We start from the raw sequence: 15,060 nt of genomic DNA on the forward strand, positions 1-15,060 counted from the left end.
GTCATTGTGGCGTATTAGCGTTGTTGTCATATCAATGGCTATTGCTTGTTGGGGTCTTTTGAAGTTCTAGAAGCGTAGTGAATAATAATAATAAAATTTAGATCACCTTGGTAAAATGATGTACTCTCTTGACGGTTTTGAATTATATTGGATGGGGTGAAACCCCTGCAAATATTAAAAGATAAAAAATAAAAAATAAAATTCTCAAGAAGGGTCATGTGGGTTCTACGCAACTTGTTCTTTCCTTACGAGAATGTGATTTGAACTCGTAAGAGTATGGTTAGCCACAATGATAGGGATGCTAAGCTAGTATCTGATATTGTGTCAACCAATAGTAACAGGTGAAAAATGACATTTTGCATTAAATAAAACGGTTTGATCTTGGGATTTTGCTAGGCTAGTGCTGCTATTGTGATGCCGGATGGTGCCAAGCATTTGATGGACGTTACATATATTCCATCAGATCTCAAGCGTTCGAAATATTATTCAATTCATTTTAAAGAAAAACTGATATATTCCACTTAAGCTGGTTGAATCATGAATGTAGTTTTGAACCACTAAGATTTAACGAATCCACGTGTCATCCATCAACGCTAGACACCACATGCACTTTAATCCTAATAAGCTGGGGTATCCGATGCACGGATCACATTAGCCCGTTTTCTTCCCGCCAAAACCTTCATCGTCATATCCCGTTTCCCGCCAAAACCCTAAAGACAATTGAAAAAAGCAGGCACTGTCGGAGTGAACCCTCCGTCGACTCTTCATCTTTCTTCTCTCTCTCTCTCTGTTGATTTTTCTCTCTCCCTCTCTCGCTGTGAAGCAGTAACAAAGGCAAAAATGGACATCAGCGAAGAATCCATGGCAGCTAACAAGCGAACTTTCATGGAGTTCTTGGATCAAGATGTAAGCATAGTTGATTTGTCTGTTTCTCTCTGTTCTAAAACTCTTTAGGATGACCTAGTTTTGAAATTGCTCCAATAATAATGTATAATAACAGGTTGGGCAGGGTATTTACATGCAAGCCATAAGGGACATGATCGACCATAAACGCCGCCGTCTCATCATCGACGTGTCCGATCTCCATGATTTCAAAGCCGAAGACTTGCCTCGCCGGTATGTGATCACTTCTTTCCTTGTCTTCTTCCGGTGTCTGTTTATTCTCTGTTCATTTCGATTTATTGTAATTTTGAAATCACTGCAAAAATTGTTTTCTTTACTCTCAGACTGCTTCAGAACCCTAGCGAATACATGCAGCCATTCTCTGATGCGCTGACAGAGGCAACCCGCAACATAGATCCGAAATACCTAAAAGAAGGGGAGCATGTACTTGTCGGCTTCGAGGGCCCCTTTGTATCCCGCAGGGTCACTCCCAGAGAACTCCTCTCCAACTTCATTGGCTCTATGATCTGCGTTGAAGGGATCGTTACCAAATGTACCACTCTCTCTCTCTCTCTCTCTCTCTACTGGGCTTAGCGGCTTAGGGTTTATAGGTTGAAAAGTATATTGATGGTGCATTTCAGCTAAATCTGAATGGGTAATGGGGCAATAAAGGAGTGGGTTTTCTATTTGTTATGTTACCGCATCAATCCAATATCTCTCATCCAGCCGCTTTCGGTTTATTTGACGCTTGGGGTTTTTACCCCAGTTGATCAACATACCTTTGAAATATTTTCTGGTTAAGCATTAGGTGGATAAGTATACAGAATCAGGCATTGGACTAGGCTACACCAATTCCAACAAAAAAACCCCAGAAAATTAATTGGGAGGTAGAAACAAATTGTCATTATTTTGCGTTTTTTTAATTCAATAAACATGGGGACCTTGCCACCAAAGATAATTTCATTGTTTTTTCTGATGTTTATCAAATAAAAGAAACGTTGAGAACCAAATGAAGATCATTAAACCAAAGTGGTTCAAGGGGGTGCAGAAATCACCTGTTTCCAATTTTTAATCGAGCAATTCACTGAGCTTCCAATTCCAAGTCCTCAACTTGAGCATTAGGACTTGGAAGTGTGTCTGTGATCTTAACCTGTTGAATTCTAGTTAAAGATTATGTACAAGAGTGGGTCGGGGCATGTGAAACTGAAAGCATATTATGAGATTTATGTCTAAGAGAGCAAACCCTTCAAACTTCCCTTTCATCCCTTCTCCATTAAAGAAAAATAAATAAATGTAACCCAGGACTTGTTGCTGCATTTCAAAATCTTATTAGATTGAGTGAAGCTCGGGATTGGACACATATTTCATCTATGTTTACTTTTCTGCTGTGGACATCTTTCCCATATGCTTTTTCAAGACATGATACATGCCTTTTCAACTAAAGGCATTGTTTTATGATGTATATAATGGGAAACTGGTACAATGTTGTCATATTAGATTGAGTTTTAGCGCTTCTCAATTTATGTAAAATGTTTTAGATAAGTGCCTAAACTCTCATCTATTTTTTCAATGGAAGGTTCTCTTGTAAGGCCAAAAGTTGTCAAAAGTGTTCATTTCTGCCCCACAACTAATGCCTTTTTGTCCCGTGAATATCGAGACATAACATCAAATGCTGGCTTACCAACAGGGTCTGTGTATCCTACAAGGGTAATCTCAACTTTTATTCTGAAAATTTATTTTTCTGCCATTCTGTCTTTATAAGAGTGGTATGTGAATAATCAACTTTTTTGTAGGATGAAAATGGTAACTTGTTGGTGACTGAGTATGGGTTGTGCAAGTACAAAGATCATCAGACACTATCCATGCAGGAAGTGCCGGAGAATTCTGCCCCTGGTCAGCTTCCACGAACAGTGGATGTAATACTAGAGGATGACTTGGTAGATTCATGCAAGCCTGGTGATCGTGTAGCAATTGTCGGGATATATAAAGCTGTCCCTGGGAGAAGCAAGGGCAGTGTAAATGGAGTATTCAGGTTCCCTTATTTCATCATATTTTTTTAATTTCTTTTGTTTATCTTCATGGTACACCTATAATAATTTCTGATTTAAATGTCTGAACCACTGAGCTTTTTCTATAGGACTGTCCTCATTGCTAACAATGTATCTCTGCTCAACAAAGAGGCAAATGCTCCAATTTATACAACTGATGATCTTAAAAACATAAAAAAGATAGCTGAGAGAACTGATACATTTGATTTGCTGGGTAATTCACTTGCACCATCTATTTACGGACATTCATGGATTAAGAAAGCTGTGATTTTGTTGATGCTTGGGGGAATGGAAAAGAACCTAAAAAATGGAACCCACTTAAGAGGGTGAGTAATGCTTTTGTCTCCGCATGATTTGTTATGTATGACAGAAGTTCCATTGGTTCTTACTATCATCTTTCGCTTTGCTCACATTTAGTGACATAAACATGATGATGGTTGGTGATCCTTCTGTTGCCAAGTCTCAACTCTTAAGAGCTATCATGAATATTGCTCCTTTGGCAATATCAACAACCGGTCGGGGTTCATCTGGTGTTGGTTTGACTGCTGCTGTTACCTCTGATCAAGAAACTGGTAATAATTCTCATTTGATTGTTATTTGTTGCGATAATCTGGTGATTCACTTGGGATAACACCATCTGGACTCGTATAATCAGGAGAGAGAAGGCTAGAAGCTGGTGCGATGGTTCTTGCTGATCGAGGTGTTGTTTGTATCGATGAGTTTGACAAAATGAATGATCAAGATCGTGTTGCCATACATGAAGTAATGGAGCAGCAGACTGTAACTATTGCCAAAGCTGGTATTCATGCTTCACTAAATGCTCGATGCAGTGTAGTTGCAGCTGCAAATCCTATTTATGGGACGGTAAGCTATATTTTGGTTGTCTGCTTTTTTTAGTCCATTAATCTACCAATTTTTGACTGCCTAAAAATTTATGATGTTGCTTCACATGATCAGACTGATTATGTGCTTGATGTTGAATGACAGTATGATCGTTCACTCACCCCAACAAAGAATATTGGACTTCCAGACTCTTTGCTTTCGCGTTTTGATCTGCTCTTTATTGTGTTGGATCAAATGGATCCTGATATTGACAGTCAGATCTCAGAGCATGTTGTTCGCATGCATCGGTATCAATCTGCAGTTGATGGAGGTAAGTGATGCCTAAGTCAAAGTTAACTTTGGGTTCTGTTTTCTTTATTAATGTGAAACTGTTGAGTTGAAGTAACATAAAATTTCATGGGCTGGACAGCACCTGATAGGACTTCTAGAGACAGAGAAGATGATACCGATGCCAACTCTGCTGTCTTTGTTAAGTATAACCGCATGCTACAGGGAAAAAAAAGGAAAAGGGCAGACAGTCTTACAATCAAATTTCTTAAGAAGTATATTCACTACGCGAAGCATAGGATTCAGCCAGCCCTGACTGATGAGGTTTGTTCTATTTGCTTTATTTTTCATCATCTGCCCTACTAATAAACCACCATAACCTTTCTTCTATGGAGAGTTCATTTGCATGTAGTCTGCTGACTCTACTCCAGTAGCATTTTTTAGTTTGCCATGGAACTCTCTTATGAAGTTCACAGCTTATACTAGTACCAAAACCAATACGTGTTACCTACAGTTTTATGTGATGTTTGATAGTAAATTCTTTTGTAAATACTCAAAACTTTTAACTACAGGCATCTGAAACCATCGCAACTGCATATGCGGAGCTTAGGGATTCCAGCTCGAATGGGATGGTTGGTATCAGCAATTTTCAAGCAAATATTTCAAGTTGAAGTTGCTAGGATGTGCTTGATTCTAGCTCCCCTCCTTTTTTTGTTCTTTCTGGGATCATTTGGGGGTTTTTATTGGTTCTCTCTCCTGTAGGCATCTGGAGGGGGATCGGGAGGAACACTTCCAATCACTGCAAGGACACTGGAGACGATAATTCGTCTTTCAACGGCCCATGCCAAACTGAAGCTGAGTAAAAAGGTATGCCAATTCTAGAACTTTTTTCCTATCTATAATTTAATCTAAGATGTGGAAAAGCTTGGAATTGCAATTAGATGCAATGTATCTATTTAAATGTTGCATTTATCATGCTTGTCACAGCTTGAACAATAGTTTTATTGTTGATTTCATGCTTTCTATTCATTGGTTCTGAATGCCATATTGTCTGGTCAGGTTACAAAAACTGATGTTGAGGCTGCACTTCAAGTTCTAAACTTTGCCATCTACCACAAAGAGTTGACAGAGATGGAGGATCGGGAGCAAGAAAGGGCAACGGAATTGGAGAGGAAGCAAAAAGCTGACAATGATGCCAGTGGAACTGCTACAGGACGAGGGTTAGTATTTTAGAATGATGTCTCAGTAGAAGTTCAGACTATGCTAATTTGCAAACTTGGAATTTGTCCAAACTTCTTTTTCATCCAAAAAAAAAAAAAAAAACCAGCTACCCTATTTTGCAACTATAATGCTGATATGCACAAGGAATTATGTATTATGCACCTCTATCTTATGTTGCTGTTTAAAAAATAATTATTAAGAGCACAAGCACAAAAGAAATCTTTAATATCTGGAAAATGTTAATAAGAATTGTTCACTTTTCTTAAGATCTTTTTATGTTTATTGAAAAAATTCTAGAGAAGAAGCTTTTATTAAAATTCTATCTTCTTGGTTTGGCCTTGTACTTTATTCAATTTTATATAACAAGGTAGCATGTTTAGTAATGGTTGAGTGGGAAAAAGATTCAACTATACAATGGGTGGAAATTCTATCATGGTCACGCATGAATCTGCCCCCATTTATCTAAAAACATTTTTTTTTTGGTAGAAAGAACTGGGTCATGCATAGAAAACAAAACAAAGAAAAAACTAATTTGGCCCAACCAACATATCAGCCTGAAGACATTCCTCTAATTCCGGAGGTGGCTGTTGTAGGATTTTCAGGATTTCCATTTCATCTAGAAACATTTAAGAATACAAAACAGAATTCATTGTCGGAAATTGTCATATTTCAATAAAAAAAATTCTGGATTTATATTTATGAAATTTCATTTATATTTTTAACCATTTCCTGCAAAATATTTACACTGAAATAGTCTCTTTTTTGGGGGAAAATCATGCAGTTAGATCCCAAAATTTTCCAAAAGCAATGCAAATACAAAACTGATTTGAACTTGGACTTATTATGTGCATTGGGCTCGGGTATCTCTTTTGCCTTTAACAGCTTAATTGCAATCAGTTGTTTACTGCACCCTTTCAAAACACAAGCAAATATTGTCATGATATTATCAGCTGGTTTTCCATTCTAGTCTAGTATTGGTGATGCATAAGATTTTAGGTGGTGTAAGTGTTACAAGTTTCTTTCATTTTTTCAAAATAGCATGGTTATGCAATTTTATATATTTTTATTTTTTTTCTTGATTACATAGTTCCACTACGGATGCCATGGATTTGGATGAACCTCCTACGGCTGAACCTGGTCTCAATATTTCTACAGAAAGGTCTGTCTTCAAGTTCAGTCACATAACATAGTATTTCTCTGAACCTAATTTATCATCTAAGTGTGGTTCTCAGCCTTCTGATTTCTTCTGTTGGGTTACAGAATAGCAGCATTTGAGTCTGTATTTGGACAGCATATGCGTGCTAATCACTTGGATCTGATATCTATTACGGATATAGAAGAGGTTGTCAACACAGGGGCAGCTGTACATTTCACTAGGCCAGAAATAATATCTTTATTAGAGGTAAGCAGCATTTTTTTTTTGGGGGTGGGGGTGGGGGGTTTGCTGGGGCTCTTCTATCATATCGTGTTCTTTTTTGTCTGCCAAGTAGAAGTTGGGATTGAATCCACATTACCTACCTGAGGATGGAAAATTGATATTTTCTGCAGAGACTACAAGCAGATAACAAATTGATGATAGTTGATGAAATGGTGCATATAATGTGAAGCAATGGCAAGGAGCAAATTTCCAGCCAGCAACTCATGCGGTTAGTGAACACCATTCCTAGGATTTTCCAAGCTTTTAATGGTTTTCTTGCTTACTGGTCCTCCCGAAACCCTTTTTTGCATTCTTGATCACTGGTTACTCTGGCTGGAATATTTGTGAATATCTTGTTTTTTCCCTCCATTGATGTTTTAACTTTTTAATATGCATACTTATGTCCTGAGGGCATGCATTATAGCAGCTAGAGCATGGGCTTCTAAGCAAATGTTTCCAGATGGTGGTGGAGATTATCTTTAGATCAAAATGCAAACCTAATGCTCACTTTGGTAAAACCCTTCTGCACTAGCCTTTGTGAGTTAACTTGAGTAAACTTGTCAACCTCACTTCTTTTCAACTGTCAAAACCATGGAATGTGAGAAGTTCAACAACTGTGGAGTTATTGGCCAAAAATATAATCTTTATTTTTATCTGTCATTGTTGTGCTGGTTAGTCAGCATTGTGGAAGTTTTTTGTAACACTAATAGGCTGCATATGATGTTAATCTTGCAATTGCTTGCATACTGTAGATTAGGGTGTTCTGTTTACTTCTTTACTAGTTAAAAGGTTTGCATAATGGATTTCAGGGAGTATCAAGAGACAATGGAGGAGCAAAAATCATTCACTCAAAACAAAACATCACTTTGTCCCTTCGTGAAGGGCTTGAATGGTTTGTTGGATGGTTGAACGAAGTGCATGGTGGAAACCCAAGACTGGTTTATTAATATGTTTCTCTACATGGTGTCTTGGCTAGAACAGGCACTCTTGCTACTTATCTAAGAGTAGTCACATTAAATTGTGAACTTCTTTTTCATTTTTTGAGTGTCCAATGATCGTTTGCTTTTTCTCTTTTCATCTATTCCTCCCCCAACTCCAATTAAGTTGCATTTTAAAGTCTTGTATGACTTAAAAAAGATGGTTCACTGAGGTCCAAAATGTAGTTGATGATATTGTTCACCTTTCCTCTTTTTATTTTTTGCTGTTTTACTCTTAGTCTTAGGAATGTAACTTCATAGCTCATTCTTTAGCCAAGAAGGCAATCATTTCAGCAGAATCATTTCAGCAGGGAGGATTGACTGGTCATATTTCATTCCTTGGCTCGCTGATGTGTAATTCTGAGGCCTTGTGTTGTTGTTCCTACTCTGTTTCTGAATGAAATTTGGATTGTTAAAAAAAATAAATGGTTCTGCTTAAACTTGTAAATTGACTTCGATAAGCACAAGCAAGATTTGGCTGGTGCAAAGGTTGAAAGATAGGAATCATCAGATTTGTTGGTTCTTTTCCCCCTTCTCTGTACCTCTGTATGTTCTTGTTTCTGAGAATTTATACTGCCTATCATCTTAAAAGCAAGGATCACTAAATTAATGTTATAGTTATTCGCTAATAAGTTGCCTTAAAATAAACCTGAATGTGTTCCCCACTCATCAAAGAGCTGTTTCAAGTAAAGGCAGTTGCGTCACAATGATTCATTACCCAGGGATAAACACAGACTCGTGGTTTGTTACATTATAACTAAATTCTTTTTGTCTCTCATTTCGAGGTATTGGTCATTATCAAACCAACAATTTGATGGTTATCCAGTCATAAATTGGCCGGTTAAAATCAGATTTGGATCCACTAAAATTTTTATTTTTTTCTTTAGAGAATTGAAGTTTGTTTGGAGCTTACACACACTTTGACTAATAAGATGCATTTTATATATAATTTAAATATAAATTCTTTAAGGAGATTTTGAACTTATCAAAGTTCCTAATGGTCCGAGCGGGTGATCAGATAATGGTAGATGCCGAAATCTGAATTTAGATTTCGTGCACCAGCAGAATCTGAAAGGTATATATAGATGGCAGAAATCGAAATCTAATTTGTAGGTTGAACAACATTTTACTGTTACTGATCACTTAGCTTCGAACGCCTAGTCGGTTATAAGCAGAAAAAAAAATGAAGAGAAAATGAATATCTGATTTGCTGTGTTGTCCGAATTTATACGGCTTTGGTGTGGCCACTTGTCATCGTTCTATCTTCTTATTCAGAGGAGGAGAAAATTGAGGCAGACGTTCCACTTCCATAGCTGGTAACCGAAGGAGAAGAAAATAAGAATAGAAATTAAAGGAAAAAAATAAAATAAAATGAACACAGCTTTCTTCCTTGCCAACACTCACTCTCATTTGTGTCTATTCTCTCTCTTCCACCAAGCTAAGGCTTCCTTCGTTAAACCCTTATCTGCATCTTCTCTCTCGAAATCCCGCTGTTCTTTCTCCATTAAAGCTGTCAAGGTAAGTTGCTTCTCACACTCCTCTTTTAGGGTTTCCAATTTAAGCAGTTCTTGGTTGCAATTTAAGGACCATTTATCTATTTGTGCTTCTCTTCCTCGTTTTGGGTCATGACCAATAACCCTTGGTGTCTATCTCGTGGGGTTACTTAATAATTTTTCTTTCTTGTTGACTACTCTTAGATGGAAGGAAATGAAATTACAGAGGCGGGGGAAGTAAATGTGAATGAGAAAAAGAAAATCTTCGTCGCCGGAGCTACTGGGAATACCGGAAAAAGAATTGTTAATCAGCTTCTGCTGAAGGGTTTTGCAGTGAAGGCTGGGGTTCGTGACATAGAGAAGGCCAAGACTAGCCTTTCTGACAATCCAGACATGCAATTTGTGAGCTAATTTTCCTTTTAATGGGGTTTGTTTTGATTTGCAGTGTGTTGAGAATCCAGGTCTGATGTCGGTCTATTTTGCAGGTGAAAGCCGATGTAACAGAGGGTCAGGATAAGCTGGCTGAAGCTATAGGTAATGATGCTGAAGCTGTGATCTGCGCTACTGGTTTTCGACCCTCATGGGATCTATTGACTCCATGGAAGGTAATTCAGTTGCATTCTGGTTAGTGATGGTAGTGCATTTGATTTCTTCTTTTGTTTTCTGCTTGCGCTTAGGTCTCCTAGTAATATTTAAGGCAATTTCAGTAGCTCATTTTAGAATTTATTCAGCAGCAGAAAATACTAAATTCCTGTCCAATTATCGATTCCATTTAATCTTTTGATTTTGCTGTAATTTTCTAACTAGGATTGTTTTAGTGAGGAAGTCCAAAATGCTGTTATCTCCATTATTGTAACCATTAGACCTGCTTACTTGTAATGTTGTTGCCCCATGATAGCATGAACTTAAATCTAGCATTTATTGCAACTCCACCTCTGAAAATTTTTAGTTTCTAGTAATGAGTTGAAAGCTGGTTATTTTCTTTAATCAATCCACTCTTTTTTTTTTAAAGAAAAAATTGTAACGATCTCAGGAGGGAGGATACTGCTTTAGTAAACCGGTGTTAATCATGTTGCTTGAAATAAATGAACTAACATGATGTCCTTGAAGAAGCTAGATGCTGCTATGGATTATAAAAACAATAACAAAATCTTCAAAGGCCATGTCTACCTCTTATTTAGTCAATTGACATGGATGAAAAAACCAGGAAAGTTTCAGTAGTTCATTTCTAAGTTATATTAAGGTGATTGTAAGAGTTCAAGTCTTCACTAAATACATGAAGGCTTCAAACTCTCATGAAACATGGGACTCACATGTATAATAAAGCATAAAATGCTTAGTAAAACTGGATAAACTGATGGGGTCATTTGTGAAATCCCAGGAATTTAAACGCCAATTATTTCTTCTTGACTGAGAGTGAGTTAATTTACCAAAGGGAGAGAACCAGTCTACTTTAACTCTTTATACCATACCACATTTCGCCACACAATTAGCTTCCAATATGAATCTTTACATAGATTAAAGGAACATATCAACTCTACATATTACGTGGGTAATAACAACTTAACCAGCAAACATTCTTCAATTACTTAACCAAAGTGAACAAATCAGAGTCATGAATTGAACAGATAGAAGAAAAGCAGTTAAATCAAAGCAGGAGAAACATATTTAAGACTAATGGATATTTTCTGTAGGCAAATAAATGACTAATCCGCTGTTCCTCATTTATACCACAATTCGAATCCATTTTGAGCTCGGATTAGTGCATCCAGGGGGTTGGTTGGTAAAATTAGAGGACAAAAATACAGGGGTGGTGCCTACCTTACAACCTCACCAAACACCTCCACTATGGGAATGTAGAAGCAAAACCGATGATCAGTAGCTCCGTAATCCTGTCAGTTGATCAAGTAAAAACCATCCAAATTTCGGAGAGGTTAGTGCATGCTCTCAAATAGAATTATTGTGCCAGGCAAGGACCATATCTTCAAGCTCCACTTTCAACTCTCTCTATGCAAATCCACCAAATCCATTCCTCCTTCCCTAGTTCCCTCTCTCACTTCTACCATGAACAGTGAAGATGCCACTTCCAGCACTGCCGTGAACATTCTGGGATCCTCTCCTTCCCCAGCCCAAGCCCTCGTCTCTTCCTTCTCTCTCTGCTGTATGTCCTAGCTTCTTCCCAACCTCCACAACCCTCTCTGCCATTGCTATTATCATCAACATGAACCTCTTCATCTTCTTCCTCCTTGCTTCAAACAATCCCGAGAGATCCAATCCTGATGACATTGATCTGATGTCAAGAACACTAATCGCACCTTTCTCCAGAGATATTGTTAGCTGCATGAACAGGGTTCGTATCTGATGGGTTGGATCCAAATCCCTATATTGGAGTGGGTTCTTTGTGACAACCCAGTTCCGTTAGAGCTTGGAAACTGACACAGATCTCAGGATTCGGATCAAATAGCTGAGTGGTCACAGACCTCACCAGCTCTGGAAATCACGATGGGAAGTAAAAAAATACTGACAGCAAATCCTTTGGTACATAATGGTGAGACTGGAATCATCAAAAGGGAGTATTCCTTGGATCTGAGTCATACCTTACTGTTCAATCATTTCAGGTGCTGTTTATGCCACTGTTTCACATCCCGTGCAGAGAATACTAAGACCAGGAAGAAGCTGGAACAAATTTGCAGGTTTCAGAAACAGAGGAAGGAGAAAGAGCATGGATCTCTGCTGTGTCAGCCTTCAAGAATGGGTTTTTCGTAAACTTCGCTGAGATAAGAAGGGAAATAATAAAGTTGAGAGAACTTGATGAATGAGATAGCAGGTGGAACTTCTTCTTGTGTGCATTACGCCGTGTAGGATTTGGACTCTGACATCACATTAGCTCCAGTGAGAAGTCCCAACTCGCCACCCAAGATACATCACAATATTCCAATTGACATAAATATATGAGCATTATATGAAAAGAATATATTCACATTGTTCTTTTTGTTCCTGGTAGATATTCACATTGTTCTTTGACGTTCTTCTTATTAATAATCTTCTGTGCAGCAAAATACGACCTATTTATCCGTTCATCCATCATATTGAGTCAGGTGTCAATTGATAAAATAATCATTAGAATCTGCTTTGATAAGGTATGAACTCTGTTTGCATCCGAAGATCATTGTTTTGTTACAGGTTGATAACTTTGGAACTGTAAACCTGGTTGAAGCATGCCGGAAAAACGGTGTAAAGAAATTTGTTCTCGTCAGTTCTATTTTGGTCAATGGAGCTGCAATGGGGCAACTACTCAATCCAGCTTACATATTTCTAAATGTATTTGGATTAACATTGGTAGCAAAGCTACAGGCAGAGAACTATATCAGGAGATCTGGTATTGACTATACCATCATAAGGCCTGGTGGATTGAGAAATGACCCGCCAAGTGGTAACATAGTTATGGAGCCTGAGGTAAGAATTATCATTTTCCCCTTCAAGTATTCTCACAGGCCTTGTTGCATGCTTACTTCACTGATACTCGTTTATGTTTCTGAAATCCCCCTTCTTTTTCCTCTAGGATACACTTTATGAAGGTTCTATATCTAGGGATCAGGTTGCAGAAGTTGCTGTTGAGGCATTGCTCCGCCCAGAAGCTTCTTATAAGGTAGTCGAAATTGTTTCTCGTGTTGAAGCTCCAAAGCGTCCATTTGAAGAATTATTTGGTTCCATAAAGCAACACTGATTTTGTTATGATGTAGCTAAGCCATATTCACATCAACAATCTTTCCCGTCTCTCTCTCCTCCCCCCCCCCCCCCCCCATTGATAAGCTTGTTAGCTCAAGTAACCTATCTAGCCTATAGCTGAATTTTGTTGATTATAAAAGATGAGAAACCTGCTTGTGTTGTATAAAAGAGAAGATAACCTCAGCCATGGTTACTGATCCAGTTGTTGGATGTTGAAACAAATGATGCTGTGAGGAAAGATCGTTGCAATTGAGCAATATAGATGTGCAAACCAAAGTTCGGAAAAAACCCCAGCTGAAAGATCTAGAACAAGTGATGACCACAATCAAATAATGCTTAAATAGCCCTGAAATTACAGACTTGAACTGAAAAGAAAACCCATTTACAGAAAGAATATGAAAAACTGACTCAAGACACAGCACTCAGGAACATAAAATTTAAAAGAACCAAGCAACAAGAGAAACTATGGCTGCAACAATGGCTGGGGCAGACAGAGCCACTCCAGCACTCTGCATCGACGGCGATGGTGCAATCCTTTCAAAATCATCGACTGCAACTGTGACTCCAGAGAATGCCATCAGGACCATTATGTAAATGGTGAAGAAGATGACCAACCTGCAGCTCTCCATTTCTCACTGAATCTTCAGATGCTAGGAAGGAAGAGCCAAATGCTTAGACAACAACTGCTCTGTGGAACTGTGGAAGTGGCTTTTGAGTTCTGAGAAGGGAAAGGCAAGCTTCCATGCTTATAAAGGAAGGTTAGCCAATAGTGGAGTGAAACAGGAATCTGCCAGTTCTTTAGTGTTGGCAAAACCACATAATCACAAAGAGAATAATTGTGGGGTTGAGGTTGGGCTGTCAAAAACATTTTACAATTCTGAGACCCTATACCAAACTTTTCACAGGCTGGACTGTAAGTGTTCCAATAGGCAAAGCCACCAGTTTCAATACACCTGTATCTTTCTTTCTTTCTATGGGTCGGTAAGATCACTCACATCTCAAGGTGCCAATGATTAGAGAAGATGCCAATCAATTGGTATCCTGTAGTTGATTGAAAAAGATTCCAGGTGCTGTTGGGACTTAATAAATTGTAGATGTCAAACAAGACACAATTATAATTTCACCTCAATGATTGTTGTTTCTTCTTTCAGTTTTCACATGTCTCGCCCTGATTGCCACAAACTTAAGAGTCCAACTTCGACCAGTTTCAGTTTGAACCGGGTTGGGCGAACCTGGCTGGCATAATCACCCTTAAACTGTTTTTTCACAATAAGTTAAGAGCCATATAATAAGGATACAACGGTAGTAATCCATGTGTAACCGAATCCGATGAGCAAATCCGCACCGAACGAACCGAACCGGCAAAAGAGAAGGCATCCAAACCGAATCGAAACACGGAACCGATAATAATCGACCGATAAAATATCCGATTATTGATTGATAATTGTCACTTTTTGACATTTTTTATTATAAATTTCGAAATTTTGATTAGGGAGTGATCCGAATCCGATTACCGGATCCGAATCCGATTACATCTATTTTTAAAGGAAAATGTTAAACCCATCCGGATAAAGTTGATCCGGAAACCGATTGAAGCAATGATAATCGATGAGCTTACTTAGCGGATACGGATATTTCCGGTAGGAAATTTGGCGGATACCCTTACGTCGAATGCGAATTCGCGGAAATCCATTTACGGCTAGAACAACGGAGTAATCCATGTAAATGGACAAATAATGTAACATTATACTTTTCATGACACAATTTTGAAATATAATTTAGAATCTCTAACGCGGATGTAAGAGACCATCGTCTCATAGCATGAGATCAAGAGTTCAAATTCTCCCAAGCCTAAAACCTAGAGGCAAAGCTTTGGCTGATGTAGTGAATGTGGGACCCACAAGTAAAAAATAATGTGGGACCTACAAGTAAAAAATAATAAAATATTTTAAAAACTAAACCCTAACATTCTAATCCTGTAGGTCTCTTGTAATTCGTGGTCAACAACCATCGGGAAAAACAATCCGGACTCCGTAAGAGCTGACCTGGCCAAAAGGAAAATTTACGTGGTAAACCAAAACCAAACTCCCAACACATTCTTGGACTCATACCCTTGGACTGGGCTGGTTTCAGCCCAGCCCAGCCCCAACATAGCCTGATGATGCACGTCATCGATTACCAGA

The 15,060-nt window shown here is 38.3% G+C and overlaps 2 protein-coding genes across 2 annotated transcripts; both read left to right on the forward strand.

Annotated features, from left to right (window-relative positions):
- The first annotated feature begins 780 nt into the window (after positions 1–780).
- Positions 781–8,257, forward strand: LOC149026039 (DNA replication licensing factor MCM3 homolog 2-like). The gene is made up of 17 exons (XM_089146260.1): positions 781–906; positions 1,001–1,116; positions 1,227–1,435; positions 2,459–2,589; positions 2,676–2,914; positions 3,020–3,256; positions 3,348–3,502; positions 3,586–3,794; positions 3,918–4,083; positions 4,183–4,364; positions 4,613–4,672; positions 4,803–4,907; positions 5,100–5,260; positions 6,349–6,420; positions 6,522–6,663; positions 6,810–6,907; positions 7,488–8,257. Exons 1-16 carry the CDS (start codon positions 841–843, stop codon positions 6,864–6,866), a joined length of 2,307 nt encoding a protein of 768 aa, XP_089002386.1. The 5' UTR covers positions 781–840; the 3' UTR covers positions 6,867–6,907; positions 7,488–8,257.
- Positions 8,258–8,901: 644 nt separating this feature from the next.
- LOC149026040 (NAD(P)-binding Rossmann-fold superfamily protein) lies at positions 8,902–13,306 on the forward strand. The gene is made up of 5 exons (XM_089146261.1): positions 8,902–9,173; positions 9,353–9,550; positions 9,634–9,753; positions 12,332–12,604; positions 12,711–13,306. Exons 1-5 carry the CDS (start codon positions 9,027–9,029, stop codon positions 12,873–12,875), a joined length of 903 nt encoding a protein of 300 aa, XP_089002387.1. The 5' UTR covers positions 8,902–9,026; the 3' UTR covers positions 12,876–13,306.
- The last annotated feature ends 1,754 nt before the right edge of the window (positions 13,307–15,060 follow it).

Source organism: Hakea prostrata, chromosome 2 (genome assembly GCF_041222555.1).
Source record: "Hakea prostrata isolate BN-2017 chromosome 2, UWA_Hpros_2, whole genome shotgun sequence".
NCBI lineage: Eukaryota > Viridiplantae > Streptophyta > Magnoliopsida > Proteales > Proteaceae > Hakea > Hakea prostrata.